General features: G+C 58.1%; 1 protein-coding gene across 1 annotated transcript in view; it reads left to right on the top strand.

The window, feature by feature from the left end:
* LOC144490254 (phospholipid-transporting ATPase ID-like) overlaps window positions 1-1,976 on the top strand; it is a gene marked incomplete at its 5' end in the record, with an annotated part of 6,335 nt that extends 4,359 nt beyond the window's left edge. The window contains one exon of the mRNA XM_078208039.1: window positions 836-1,976. Coding sequence (XP_078064165.1) covers window positions 836-1,138 — 303 coding nt within the window. The remainder of the gene's footprint in view (window positions 1-835) is intronic.
* Window positions 1,977-12,709: the final 10,733 nt, after the last annotated feature.

The following is a 12,709-nucleotide window of genomic DNA, read 5'->3' as shown; positions in this document are numbered from 1 at the left end:
CCTTCCCTAGATTTCTGTTCCCTCGGCTTCGAACCTCCCTAGGTTTCTGCTCCCCAGGCTTCGAGCCTGCCCTAGATTTCTGCTGTCTAGGCTTCGGGCCTTCCCTAGATTTCTGCTCCCTCGGCTTCGAACCTCCCTAGATTTCTGCTCCCCAGGCTTCGAGCCTGCCCTAGATTTCTGCTGCCTAGGCTTCGGGCCTGCCCTCGATTTCTGCTCCCTGGGCTCAAGCCTTCCTAGACTTCTGCTCCCTCGGCTTCGAGCCTTCCTAGATTTCTGCTCACTAGGCTTCGAGCCTTCCTAGATTTCTTCTGCCGAGGCTTCGAGCATTCCTATATTTCTGCTCCCTAGGCTTCGGGCCTTCCCTCGATTTCTGCTCCTTAGGCTTCAGTCCTGCCCTTGATCCCTGCTCCCTTGGCTTCGAGCCTTCCTAGATTTCTGCTCCCTAGGCTTCGGGCCTTCCCTTGATTTCTGCTGCCCAGGCTTTGGGCCTTCCCTTGATTTCTACTGCCTGGGCTTCGAGCCTTCCTAGATTTCTGCAGCCTGGACTTTGGGCCTTCCCTAGATTTCTGCTCCCTCGCCTTTGGGCCTTCCCTAGATTTCTGCTCCCTAGGCTTTGGGCCTTCCCTAGATTTCTGCTCCCTAAGCTTTGGGCCTTCCCTAGATTCCTGCCCTCCAGGCTTCGGGCCTTCCCTAGATTTCTGCTGCCTGGGTTTCTTGTTCCTCTGCTCTGTAGGCCTCAGGCCTCATTGCAGGCCCCGGGTCCTCCATCGTGCTTCTCCTGGGCCTAAGACGTGTCCCTTTTCCTTCCTCCCCCCCCCCCCCCCCCAACTCGCAGGTCCGCTACACGCAGCTAGTCCGCAAGAAACAGAAGCCACAGCACCGCTGCATGAGGCGGGTGGGCCGGGCGGGCTCCCGCCGCTCTGGCTACGCCTTCTCCCACCAGGAGGGCTTCGGCGAACTCATTACCTCCGGCAAGAACATGCGCCTGAGCTCCCTCGCCCTGTCCAGCTTTGGCAGCCGCTCCAGTTCCAACTGGATCGACACCCTGCGCAAGAAGAGGGGCGAGCAGGTCAGCACGCCGAGTCCGGTGACCAGCGAGGAGTGCCAAGTCCTGCGAGGGAAAGAGCTCTCGAACTAGTCGGTGGAAGGAGCTGGAGAGGAGGCTAACAGTGCTCCACGTGGGAGCAGGAGGAGGAATGACCGGAAGAGGATTGTTCCCGGGTGACTTAACTCAGTTATTCCCACACGGTCGGGCTGGTAGAAGTCATTATCGCCCCCCCCCCCCCCCCACACCCACTCAATCCATTTCTTAGCCCCTCCCCTAAAGTGAGACGGATTCTTTTTTGTTTACACTCTTCTCCCACCCCCCCCCCCCCCCTGTTCTCCATCCCTTTCCCGGAAAGGGGCTCCCCACGGGAACGCCAGGGGGATGGGCATCTGTCAGGAGACCCTTCTGCTGTAGTCGGGAATGGTTTCATCCCCTCCGCCATGCGTGACCCTTGACCTTCCCTCCCGCCCCGCACTCCCCTACTTTGAGGTCAAAGGGGGAGGCGAGGTTAGGAGATAGACCGGGGCAGAAATCGCTGGCGGAGGGAGGGTGGCGGGGGGGGGGGGGGGGGGGTCGTCTTGTCGAAGGAGTTTCCTTCGAACCCCTCCCCGTTTCCCCACCCAAGAAGTGTCCACCATTGACCCAACAAGAGCAAGCTCCAATCCAATCCGACCTCTGTACGATTGGTCTAAAATTGGGGGTCAACCTCCGTTTGGGTTGGGGTTCGTTGGGGGCTGGTTGTTCGTTTCCTGGGTTGCCCCCTCAGCCCGGGGGAAGGGGGGTTGCCGACGGCGACTGACATGGTGTCCAGGGTGAAAGCGCAACCCCCTAACCCCTCCCCAGGGAAAGGGCCCCCCCTCCCCTTCACTCCCCAAAAGAAATTCGCACCAAAGATTCCAGACTGTTCTTGTGAAACCAAAGTAAAGGGTTGGGCTCGGGAGGGGTGCCCCCCCCCCCCCCCCGCCCTGCCGAAGGTTGCCTTCGATGTTAGTTTGGGGTGACGGTATTGCTCGGGGGAGGGGGGAGGGCTTGAGGCAATGTCGGCGAGATGGGGGTGTCTATTGGAAAGCTAGGCCCTGGAAGTAGGCCGCATGTTACTTCCTCGTTTAACACCGCCCTCCCCGCACCCGTCCCCACGGTGATGGACCAGGCCGGGGAGGGGGGGGGACGTCTTGTGGCGACAACTTGGGGAGAGAAATTGGCATCCCCCACCCTGCCCCCATCCCACCTTCTCCTGAGGTCTTGGTTCCAATCCAGAGAGAGGCCTGGACTGCCCCCCCCCCCCCCCCCCTTCACTCTCTCTCCCTCTCTGTCCCCCCTCCCTCTCTGTCTCCCCCCCCCCTTTCTCTCTCTGTCCCCCCCCCCTCTCTCTCTCTCTCTGTCCCCCCCTCTCTCTCTCTGTCCCCCCTTCTCTCTCTCTCTCTGTCCCCCCCTCTCTCTCTCTGTCCCCCCCTCTCTCTCTCTGTCCCCCCCTCTCTCTCTCTGTCCCCCCCTCTCTCTCTCTGTCCCCCCCTCTCTCTCTCTCTGTCCCCCCCTCTCTCTCTCTCTGTCCCCCCCTCTCTCTCTCTCTGTCCCCCCCTCTCTCTCTCTCTCTGTCCCCCCCCTCTCTCTCTCTCTGTCCCCCCCTCTCTCTCTCTCTGTCCCCCCCCCTCTCTCTCTCTCTGTCCCCCCTCTCTCTCTCTCTGTCCCCCCCTCTCTCTCTCTCTGTCCCCCCCTCTCTCTCTCTCTGTCCCCCCTTCTCTCTCTCTCTGTCCCCCCCTCTCTCTCTCTCTGTCCCCCCTCTCTCTCTCTCTGTCCCCCCCTCTCTCTCTCTCTGTCCCCCCCCCTCTCTCTCTCTGTCCCCCCCTCTCTCTCTCTGTCCCCACCCCTCTCTCTCTGTCCCCCCCTCTCTCTCTCTCTCTGTCCCCCCCCCTCTCTCTCTCTCTCTCTGTCCCCCCCTCTCTCTCTCTATGTCCCCCCCTCTCTCTCTCTGTCCCCCCCTCTCTCTGTCTCCCCCCTGTCTCTCTCTCTGTCCCCCCCCTCACCCCTCTCTCTCTGTCCCCCCTCTCTCTCTATCTGTCCCCCCCTCTCTCTCTCTCTCTGTCTCCCCCCTCTCTCTCTCTCTGTCCCACCCTCTCTCTCTCTTTGTCCCCTCTCTCTCTCTCTTTGTCCCCTCTCTCTCTCTCTTTGTCCCCTCTCTCTCTCTCTTTGTCCCCTCTCTCTCTCTCTTTGTCCCCTCTCTCTCTCTCTCTGTCCCCCCCTCTCTCTCTCTGTCCCCCCCTCTCTCTCTCTGTCACCCCCTCTCTCTCTCTGTCCCCCCCTCTCTCTCTCTGTCCCCCCCTCTCTCTCTCTGTCCCCCCTCTCTCTCTCTGTCCCCCCCTCTCTCTCTCTGTCCCCCCCTCTCTCTCTCTGTCCCCCCCTCTCTCTCTCTGTCCCCCCCTCTCTCTCTCTGTCCCCCCCTCTCTCTCTCTGTCCCCCCCTCTCTCTCTCTGTCCCCCCCTCTCTCTCTCTGTCCCCCCCTCTCTCTCTCTGTCCCCCCCTCTCTCTCTCTGTCCCCCCCTCTCTCTCTCTGTCCCCCCCTCTCTCTCTCTGTCCCCCCTCTCTCTCTCTGTCCCCCCCTCTCTCTCTCTGTCCCCCCCTCTCTCTCTCTGTCCCCCCCTCTCTCTCTCTGTCCCCCCCTCTCTCTCTCTGTCCCCCCCTCTCTCTCTCTGTCCCCCCCTCTCTCTCTCTGTCCCCCCCTCTCTCTCTCTGTCCCCCCCTCTCTCTCTGTCCCCCCCTCTCTCTCTCTGTCCCCCCCTCTCTCTCTCTGTCCCCCCCTCTCTCTCTCTGTCCCCCCCTCTCTCTCTCTGTCCCCCCCTCTCTCTCTCTGTCCCCCCCTCTCTCTCTCTGTCCCCCCCTCTCTCTCTCTGTCCCCCCCTCTCTCTCTCTGTCCCCCCCTCTCTCTCTCTGTCCCCCCCTCTCTCTCTCTGTCCCCCCCTCTCTCTCTCTGTCCCCCCCTCTCTCTCTCTGTCCCCCCCTCTCTCTCTCTGTCCCCCCCTCTCTCTCTCTGTCCCCCCCTCTCTCTCTCTGTCCCCCCCTCTCTCTCTCTGTCCCCCCCTCTCTCTCTCTGTCCCCCCCTCTCTCTCTCTGTCCCCCCTCTCTCTCTCTGTCCCCCCCTCTCTCTCTCTGTCCCCCCCTCTCTCTCTCTGTCCCCCCTCTCTCTCTCTGTCCCCCCCTCTCTCTCTCTGTCCCCCCCTCTCTCTCTCTGTCCCCCCCCCCTCTCTCTCTGTCCCCCCCCCTCTCTCTCTGTCCCCCCCCCTCTCTCTCTGTCCCCCCCCTCTCTCTCTGTCCCCCCCCTCTCTCTCTGTCCCCCCCCTCTCTCTCTGTCCCCCCCCCTCTCTCTCTGTCCCCCTCTTCTCTCTCTCTGCCCCCCTGTCTCTCTCTCTCTGCCCCCCTGTCTCTCTCTCTCTGCCCCCCTGTCTCTCTCTCTCTGCCCCCTGTCTCTCTCTCTCTGTCCCCCTCTCTCTCTCTCTGTCCCCCTCTTCTCTCTCTCTGTCCCCCTCTTCTCTCTCTCTGTCCCCCTCTTCTCTCTCTCTGTCCCCCTCTTCTCTCTCTCTGTCCCCCTCTTCTCTCTCTCTGTCCCCCCCCTCTCTCTCTGCCCCCCTGTCTCTCTCTCTCTGCCCCCCTGTCTCTCTCTCTCTGCCCCCCTGTCTCTCTCTCTCTGTCCCCCTCTCTCTCTCTCTGTCCCCCTCTCTCTCTCTCTGTCCCCCTCTTCTCTCTGTCCCCCTCTTCTCTCTCTCTGTCCCCCTCTTCTCTCTCTCTGTCCCCCCCCCTCTCTCTCTGTCCCCCTCTTCTCTCTCTCTGTCCCCCCCCCTCTCTCTCTGCCCCCCCGGCTCTCTCTGCCCCCCTGTCTCTCTCTCTCTGCCCCCCTGTCTCTCTCTCTCTGCCCCCCCTGTCTCTCTCTCTCTGCCCCCCTGTCTCTCTCTCTCTGCCCCCCTGTCTCTCTCTCTCTGCCCCCCTGTCTCCCTCTCTCTCCGTCCCCCTCCCTCCCTCTCTCTTCGTCCCCCCCCTCCCTCTCTCTCTTCGTCCCCCTCCCTCCCTCTCTCTCCGTCCCCCTCCCTCCCTCTCTCTCTCTGTCCCCCTCCCTCCCTCTCTCTCTCTGTCCCCCCCCCTCCCTCTCTCTCTCTGTCCCCCCCCTCCCTCTCTCTCCGTCCCCCTCCCTCCCTCTCTCTCCGTCCCCCTCCCTCCCTCTCTCTCTCTGTCCCCCTCCCTCCCTCTCTCTCTCTGTCCCCCTCCCTCCCTCTCTCTCTGTCCCCCTCCCTCCCTCTCTCTCTGTCCCCCCCCTCCCTCTCTCTCTGTCCCCCTCCCTCCCTCTCTCTCCGTCCCCCTCCCTCCCTCTCTCTCCGTCCCCCTCCCTCCCTCTCTCTCCGTCCCCCTCCCTCCCTCTCTCTCCGTCCCCCTCCCTCCCTCTCTCTCCGTCCCCCTCCCTCCCTCTCTCTCCGTCCCCCTCCCTCCCTCTCTCTCCGTCCCCCTCCCTCCCTCTCTCTCCGTCCCCCTCCCTCCCTCTCTCTCTCTGTCCCCCCCCTCCCTCTCTCTCTGTCCCCCTCCCTCCCTCTCTCTCCTTCCCCCTCCCTCCCTCTCTCTCCTTCCCCCTCCCTCCCTCTCTCTCTCTGTCCCCCTCCCTCCCTCTCTCTCTCTGTCCCCCCCCTCCCTCTCTCTCTCTGTCCCCCCCCCCCCCCAACCTCTCTCAGTGCCCCCCCCCCCAACCTCCTCCTCTCCCCCATCCCCCCCCCTCTCGGTCCCCCCTTCTCTTTCTCTCTTTCTTCCCCCCCCCCCCCCCAATCTCGGTCCCCCTCTCCCCCTTTCTCGGTCCCCCTTCTCCCCCCCCCCCTCCCCCTCAGCCCCCCTCCCCTCTCTCGGTCCCCCTCCCCCCCCTCCCTCTCTCTGTCTCTGTTCTCCCCCCCCCACCACCACCCATCTCTCTCTCTCTCTGCCTCCCCCCCCTTCCCCCAAGGCCTCACTATGTGACAGGTTGGGTGTTTGCCCATTCTCCTTGTCCCACTGAGTGTTGGGGAGGGGGCAGTGAGAGTTCCTTTGGACGCATGTCCCCATTCTCTCTGTCCCGGTCACCTCCGACCTGCTCCATGCGGTTGACGTGAGGGGTCGGGGGGGCATTTGGTGGCCACAGCGAAGGGTGAGCCAATTGTTGTCATCGAAACACAGCAGATAGGAGCAGGAGGAGGCCATTCAGCCCTTCGAACCTGCTCCGTCATTCATCACCATCATGGCCGATCATCGAACTCAATATCCTAATCCTGCTTTCTCCCCATAACCTTTGATCCCGTTCCCCCCCAAGCGCTATATCCAGCCGCCTCTTCAATACATTCAGTAAATCTCCTTTGCCTTTCTGCCCCTCGCTGAGGGAATGATGGGAAGGGGGGGTGGTTAAAGATGGCCGCCTCATCTCCCGCACCTCAGGGCAGCCATGTTGGAGTTCACCGAGGCGCTGACCCTTCCCGTTGCTAAGGAAATGTCATCAGGACTGCCCCCCTCCGCCCCATCGATAAGGGAACGCCTCCCTCTTTCCTCCCCCCCCCCCCCCCCCCCAAAATCCGGGAGGGCGGGGGGAGACGGCAGAGGAAGAGTTTCCCTTTTCCAAAACAAAAGGCCGCCTTCCTTTCCGTTTGACGCTTCCGTTAAGAATGTTCCGGAGACGCAGGGTTGGGGGCAGGGTGGTGAGGATGTGTTGTAACCAATGGCAGGAGATGCGATTGAAGCCATGTGATGAGTTCGTCCAATTAGAGTTGACCACCATTCCCCGCCCCCCCATTCCCACAAGGCCGTTGGACGGAACCACAGGATTAGGCCTCGGTTGGCCACTTTGGACAGGTTGGCGAGGGCGTCGCCTTGGTAACTAGCCAGGCCACGCACGACCGTGACCCGCCCTCCCTCCATTTAAGCACCTTAATGCCCACTTTTTAAAAAAATCTTATTTACTGAGACGTTACTTTCCCACCCATTGCTGTTCGCAGGCTTTGGGGCCTAGTGTTCCAGGCTTCCAGCTGCATGTGGCCTAGTATTTCAGGCCTCCAGCTGCATGCGGCCTAGTATTTCAGGCCTCCAGCTGCATGCGGCCTAGTATTTCAGGCTTCCAGCTGCACGCGGCCTAGTATTTCAGGCCTCCAGCTATGCGCGGCCCAGTATTCCAGGCCTCCAGCTCCGAGGGGCCCAGTATTCCAGGCCTCCAGCTCCGAGGGGCCCAGTATTCCAGGCCTCCAGCTCCGAGGGGCCCAGTATTCCAGGCCTCCAGCTCCGAGGGGCCCAGTATTCCAGGCCTCCAGCTCCGAGGGGCCTAGTATTCCAGGCCTCCAGCTCCGAGGGGCCCAGTATTCCAGGCCTCCAGCTTCGAGAGGCCCAGTATTCCAGGCCTCCAGCTTCGAGGGGCCCAGTATTCCAGGCCTCCAGCTTCGAGGGGCCCAGTATTCCAGGCTTCCAGCTCCGAGGGGCCCAGTATTCCAGGCCTCCAGCTCCGAGGGGCCCAGTATTCCAGGCCTCCAGCTCCGAGGGGCCCAGTATTCCAGGCCTCCAGCTCCGAGGGGCCCAGTATTCCAGGCCTCTGGCTCTGAGCGGCCCAGTATTCCAGGCCTCCAGCTGTGTGGGGCCTAGTATTCCAGGCTTCCAGCTCTGAGCAGCCTAGTATTCCAGGCTTCTGGCTCCGAGCGGCCTCGTATTCCAGGCGTCCAGCTGTGTGGGGCCTAGTATTTCAGGTTTCCAGCTGTGAGGGGCCTAGTATTCCAGGCCTCCAGCTGTGGGGGGCCTAGTATTCCAGGCCTCCAGCTGTAAGGGGCCTAGTATTCCAGGCCTCCAGCTGTGTGGGGCCTAGTATTCCAGGCTTCCCGCTCTGAGTGGCCTAGTATTCCAGGCCTCCGGCTGCGAGGGGCCTAGTATTCCAGGCCTCCGGCTCTGAGCGGCCTAGTATTCCAGGCCTCCAGCTCCGAGGTGCCTAGTTTTTCAGCCCTCCAGCTGTGAGAGGCCTAGTATTCTCACATCCTTGGGTTTCTGTTCAAGGTGCCTTCCCGTTAAGCCAAAGGTGGCCAAAAGCAGGGGGCGAGTGCGTCACGTAGCCGGGGTTGAGGGTGGGGGGGTTAATAAGTCCCAGGCTTTGGGCTCTGGTTTATTGTCGAGTCACGTCAAGGGTAGGGAGGGGGTAGGCCAAGATTTCCATTGTCCTGATCGTTTGCCCCGTCCGGTCTCCCTCACGGGAAAACCGGCTCGCGTGCGGGAGGCCAAGACGAGGCCTGTGAATCCTCCTGCAGTGGAATAGCCTGCTGGCCTTCCCCCACCCCACGAGCAGCCCATTGGATGGCGAGCCCCTTCCAAAGGACGGGAAGCGAGGGATTGGCTGCTGGGACTACTTTCTCTCGTAAGAGGGAAGACAACAGAAAGAAAGTGGGCCCCAGTCGCTTAAGAGTGCCAATTCCCTCTTGAAGTATTGCCGTTAACTCCAGGCTGGGGGCGGGGGGGGTGGAATTGGCTCGTGAGAATATATTCCTTCACAAAACCAGAAATACGCACCCGCCTCCCGAAACGTGAGCCCCCTGAACCGTTGCCGAGAGGGCGCTCCGGAGAGTTGAGGCCTGAGGAGTAGGCCGATGACTTGGCCAGTACCGGCCTAGTATTATAAGGCTGAAGGGCCCTGGGCCATTTTTGGACACTCCCAAGTTGGCGTCGAGGCCTAACAGCCAAAAGAGGTGGGGGGGGGGGGGGGGGGGAGTTCGAAAGCTCAAGTAGACACCATTTTGTGTTTTACTTTCCTCTGCGGATTGGCGGGCAAGGGTTGGGGAAGAGGGAAGTCGGCCATTGTGACGGTTTTAGCGTCGCGCGTTACTTGTAAGCCCCGAATTGGACCAGGTATTTTTCTTCCGCTCCTGCCCCCCCACCACCGACTCCAGAAAAGATGGCTGCCGACAGTCACGCGACATGTTTACATAGCCAGGTCTTCGATTTCACGTTTTAACCACGCATTTTTAAGGAACTAATTACAAGTTGGCGGACATTTGTAAAGAGTCACGCGTTTTCCTTCCAAGTACGTTCTGGATGAGGAGGGCGGTTGCTTTTCCCGCTCCTGTCCTGAGGGGCTTGGCGGGCTGTTGGGGAAGGGTCACGACCCCACCGTTGCCCCACCATTCCACGGAGGGACAGGTGAAAGGTTAAGGCACCGATTTGTGCGGGACATTTGTTGACCTCTGACCTGGAAATGTTTTCCGGGACACTTAAGCCTTCAGTTAAATTTTGCTTTGTCTTTCAGAGTTACTCGGGCTGTATATATATAGATATATATATATAGACATTCCATAATTTATTTTACGTTTCTATACCGGAAAAATGTATTGTTTTATGATAAAGAATTTTCTAAAAATACCAACTGCCAGAGTCCTGTGTTTCATTCTGTGCTGGAGGAACAAGAGGCTCCCTGGAAATTCATTACGATCTTCCCATTGTACACATTCCCAATGGATCAAACCCCTTCCCGTTCACTCCCACTGCACACATTCCCAATGGATCAGACCCCCACCCATTGTAGACATTCCCAATGGATCCAAACCCCTTCCTGTTCACTCCCATTGTACACAATCCCAAACCCCTTCCCATTCACTCCCATGGTACACATTCCCAATGGACCCAAACCCCTTCTCATTCACTCCCATTGTACAGAATCCCAAACCCCTTCCCATTCACTCCCATTGTACACAATCCCAATGGACCCAAACCCCTTCCCATTCACTCCCATTGTACACAATCCCAATGGATCCAAACCCCTTCCCATTCACTCCCATTGTACACAATCCCAATGGAACTAAACCCCTTCCCATTCACTCCCATTATACACAATCCCAATCCCCTTCCCATTCACACCCATTGTACACAATCCCAATGGACCCAAACCCCTTCCCATTCTCTCCCATTATACACAATCCCAATCCCCTTCCCATTCACTCCCATTGTACACAATCCCAATCCCAAACCCCTTCCCATTCACTCCCATGGTACACAATCCCAAACCCCTTCCCATTCACTCCCATTGTACACAATGCCAATGGACCCAAACCCCTTCCCATTCACTCCCAATGTACACAATCCCAATCCCAAACCCCTTCCCATTCACTCCCATGGTACACAATCCCAAACCCCTTCCCATTCACTCCCAATGTACACAATCCCAATGGACCCAAACCCCTTCCCATTCACTCCCATTGTACAGAATCCCAATGGACCCAAACCCCTTCCCATTCACTCCCATGGTACACAATCCCAAACTCAAACCCCTTCCCATTCACTCCCATTGTACACAATCCCAATGGACCCAAACTCCTTCCCGTTCACTCCCATTGTACACATTCCCAATGGATCAAATCCCCTTTCATTGTAGACATTCCCAATGGATCCAAACCCCTTCCCGTTCACTTCCATTGCACACAATCCCAATGGACCCAAACCCCTTCCCGTTCACTCCCATTGTACACATTCCCAATCCCCTTCCCATTCACTCCCATTGTACACATTCCCAATCCCCTTCCCATTCACTCCCATTGTACACAATCCCAATGGACCCAAAACCCTTCCCATTCACTCCCATTGTACACAATCCCAATGGACCCAAAACCCTTCCCATTCACTCCCATTGTACACAATCCCAATCCCAAACCCCTTCCCATTCACTCCCATTGTACACAATCCCAATGGACCCAAAACCCTTCCCATTCACTCCCATTGTACACAATCCCAATGGACCCAAACCCCTTCCCGTTCACTCCCATTGTACACATTCCCAATCCCCTTCCCATTCACTCCCATTGTACACAATCCCAATGGACCCAAACCCCTTCCCGTGCGCTCCCATTGTACACAATCCCAATGGACCCAAAACCCTTCCCATTCACTCCCATTGTACACAATCCCAATCCCAAACCCCTTCCCATTCACTCCCATTGTACACAATCCCAATGGACCCAAACCCCTTCCCATTCACTCCCATTGTACACAATCCCAATGGACCCAAACCCCTTCCCATTCACTCCCATTGTACACAATCCCAATGGAACTATAAACCCCTTCCCATTCACTCCCATTGTACACAATCCCAATGGACCCAAACCCCTTCCCATTCACTCCCATTGTACACAATCCCAAACCCCTTCCCATTCATTCCCATTGTACACAATCCCAATCCCAAACTCCTTCCCATTCACTCCCATTGTACACAATCCCAATGGACCCAAACCCCTTCCCATTCACTCCCATTGTACACAATCCCAATGGACCCAAAACCCTTTCCATTCACTCCCATTGTACACAATCCCAATGGACCCAAACCCCTTCCCATTCACTCCTGGTTGGATTGTTGGGATAGGCCCGATGGGCTGAATGGCCAACATCAGTGGCTGTGGGACTATCCCAATGGAAGTATCATGGCACGGTTTGATTCCCTCTTGGATTCCAGTGAACGAAGCTTCATTCTTCTTTGATCAGGACATTTCCCCCTCACTCCCCATGACAACTGGATTTTGCATGGGGCTACGGCCTCCCTCCCTCCACCCACAGAGGGTCTCACGGTGATCTGTCGCGGTGAGGGATGTGTTTGGGGATTCAGGGGAGGAGGGAGTGGAGGCAACCAACGGGACGAAGTAGAAATGATCGAGAGTTTCAGGTTTCAAGGTGTCCAGATCACCAACAACCTGTCCTGGTCCCCCCACGCTGACACTATAGTTAAGAAAGCCCCACCCACGCCTCTACTTTCTCAGAAGACTAAGGAAATTTGGCATGTCCGCTACAACTCTCACCAACTTTTACAGATGCCCCATAGAAAGCATTCTTTCTGGTTGTATCACAGCTTGGTCTGGGCTCCTGCTCTGCCCAAGACCACAAGGAACTACAAAAGGTCGTGAATGTAGCCCAATCCATCACGCAAACCAGCCTCCCATCCATTGGCTCTGTCTACACTTCCCGCTGCCTCGGGAAAAGCAGCCGGCAGAATCAAGGACCCCCACACACACCCCGGGCATTCTCTCTTCCACCTTTGGTTGGGAAAAGGATATAAAAGTCTGAGGTCACGTACCAACCGACTCAAGAACAGAGGTGGCACATTGGTTAGCATTGCTGCCTCACAGTACCAGGGACCCGGGTTCAATACCCGCTTGAGTCACTGCCTGCACAATCTCCCCGTGTCTGCGTGGGTTTCCCCCGGGTGCTCCGGTTTCCTCCCACACTCCAAAGATGTGCAGGTTAGGTGGATTGGCCATGCTAAATTGTCCCTTAGTGTCCAAAGATGTGCAGGTTAGGTGGATTGGCCATGCTAAATTGTCCCTTAGTGTCCAAAGATGTGCAGGTTATGTGGATTGGCCATGCTAAATTGTCCCTTAGTGTCCAAAGATGTGCAGGATAGGTGGATTGGCCATGCTAAATTGCCCCTTAGTGTCCAAAGATGTGCAGGATAGGTGGATTGGCCATGCTAAATTGCCCCTTAGTGTCCAAAGATGTGCAGGTTAGGGTGGATTGGCCATGCTAAATTCCCCCTTAGTGTCCAAAGATGTGCAGGATAGGTGGATTGGCCATGCTAAATTGCCCCTTAGTGTCCAAAGATGTGCAGGTTAGGGTGGATTGGCCGTGCTAAATTGCCCCTTAGTGTCCAAAGATGTGCTGGTT

The sequence above is a fragment of the Mustelus asterias genome, unplaced genomic scaffold (genome assembly GCF_964213995.1).
Source record: "Mustelus asterias unplaced genomic scaffold, sMusAst1.hap1.1 HAP1_SCAFFOLD_3075, whole genome shotgun sequence".
Taxonomy (NCBI): Eukaryota; Metazoa; Chordata; class Chondrichthyes; order Carcharhiniformes; family Triakidae; genus Mustelus; species Mustelus asterias.
The sequence above is the reverse complement of the archived record's forward strand: the minus strand, read 5'-3'. Positions and strand labels throughout refer to the sequence as shown.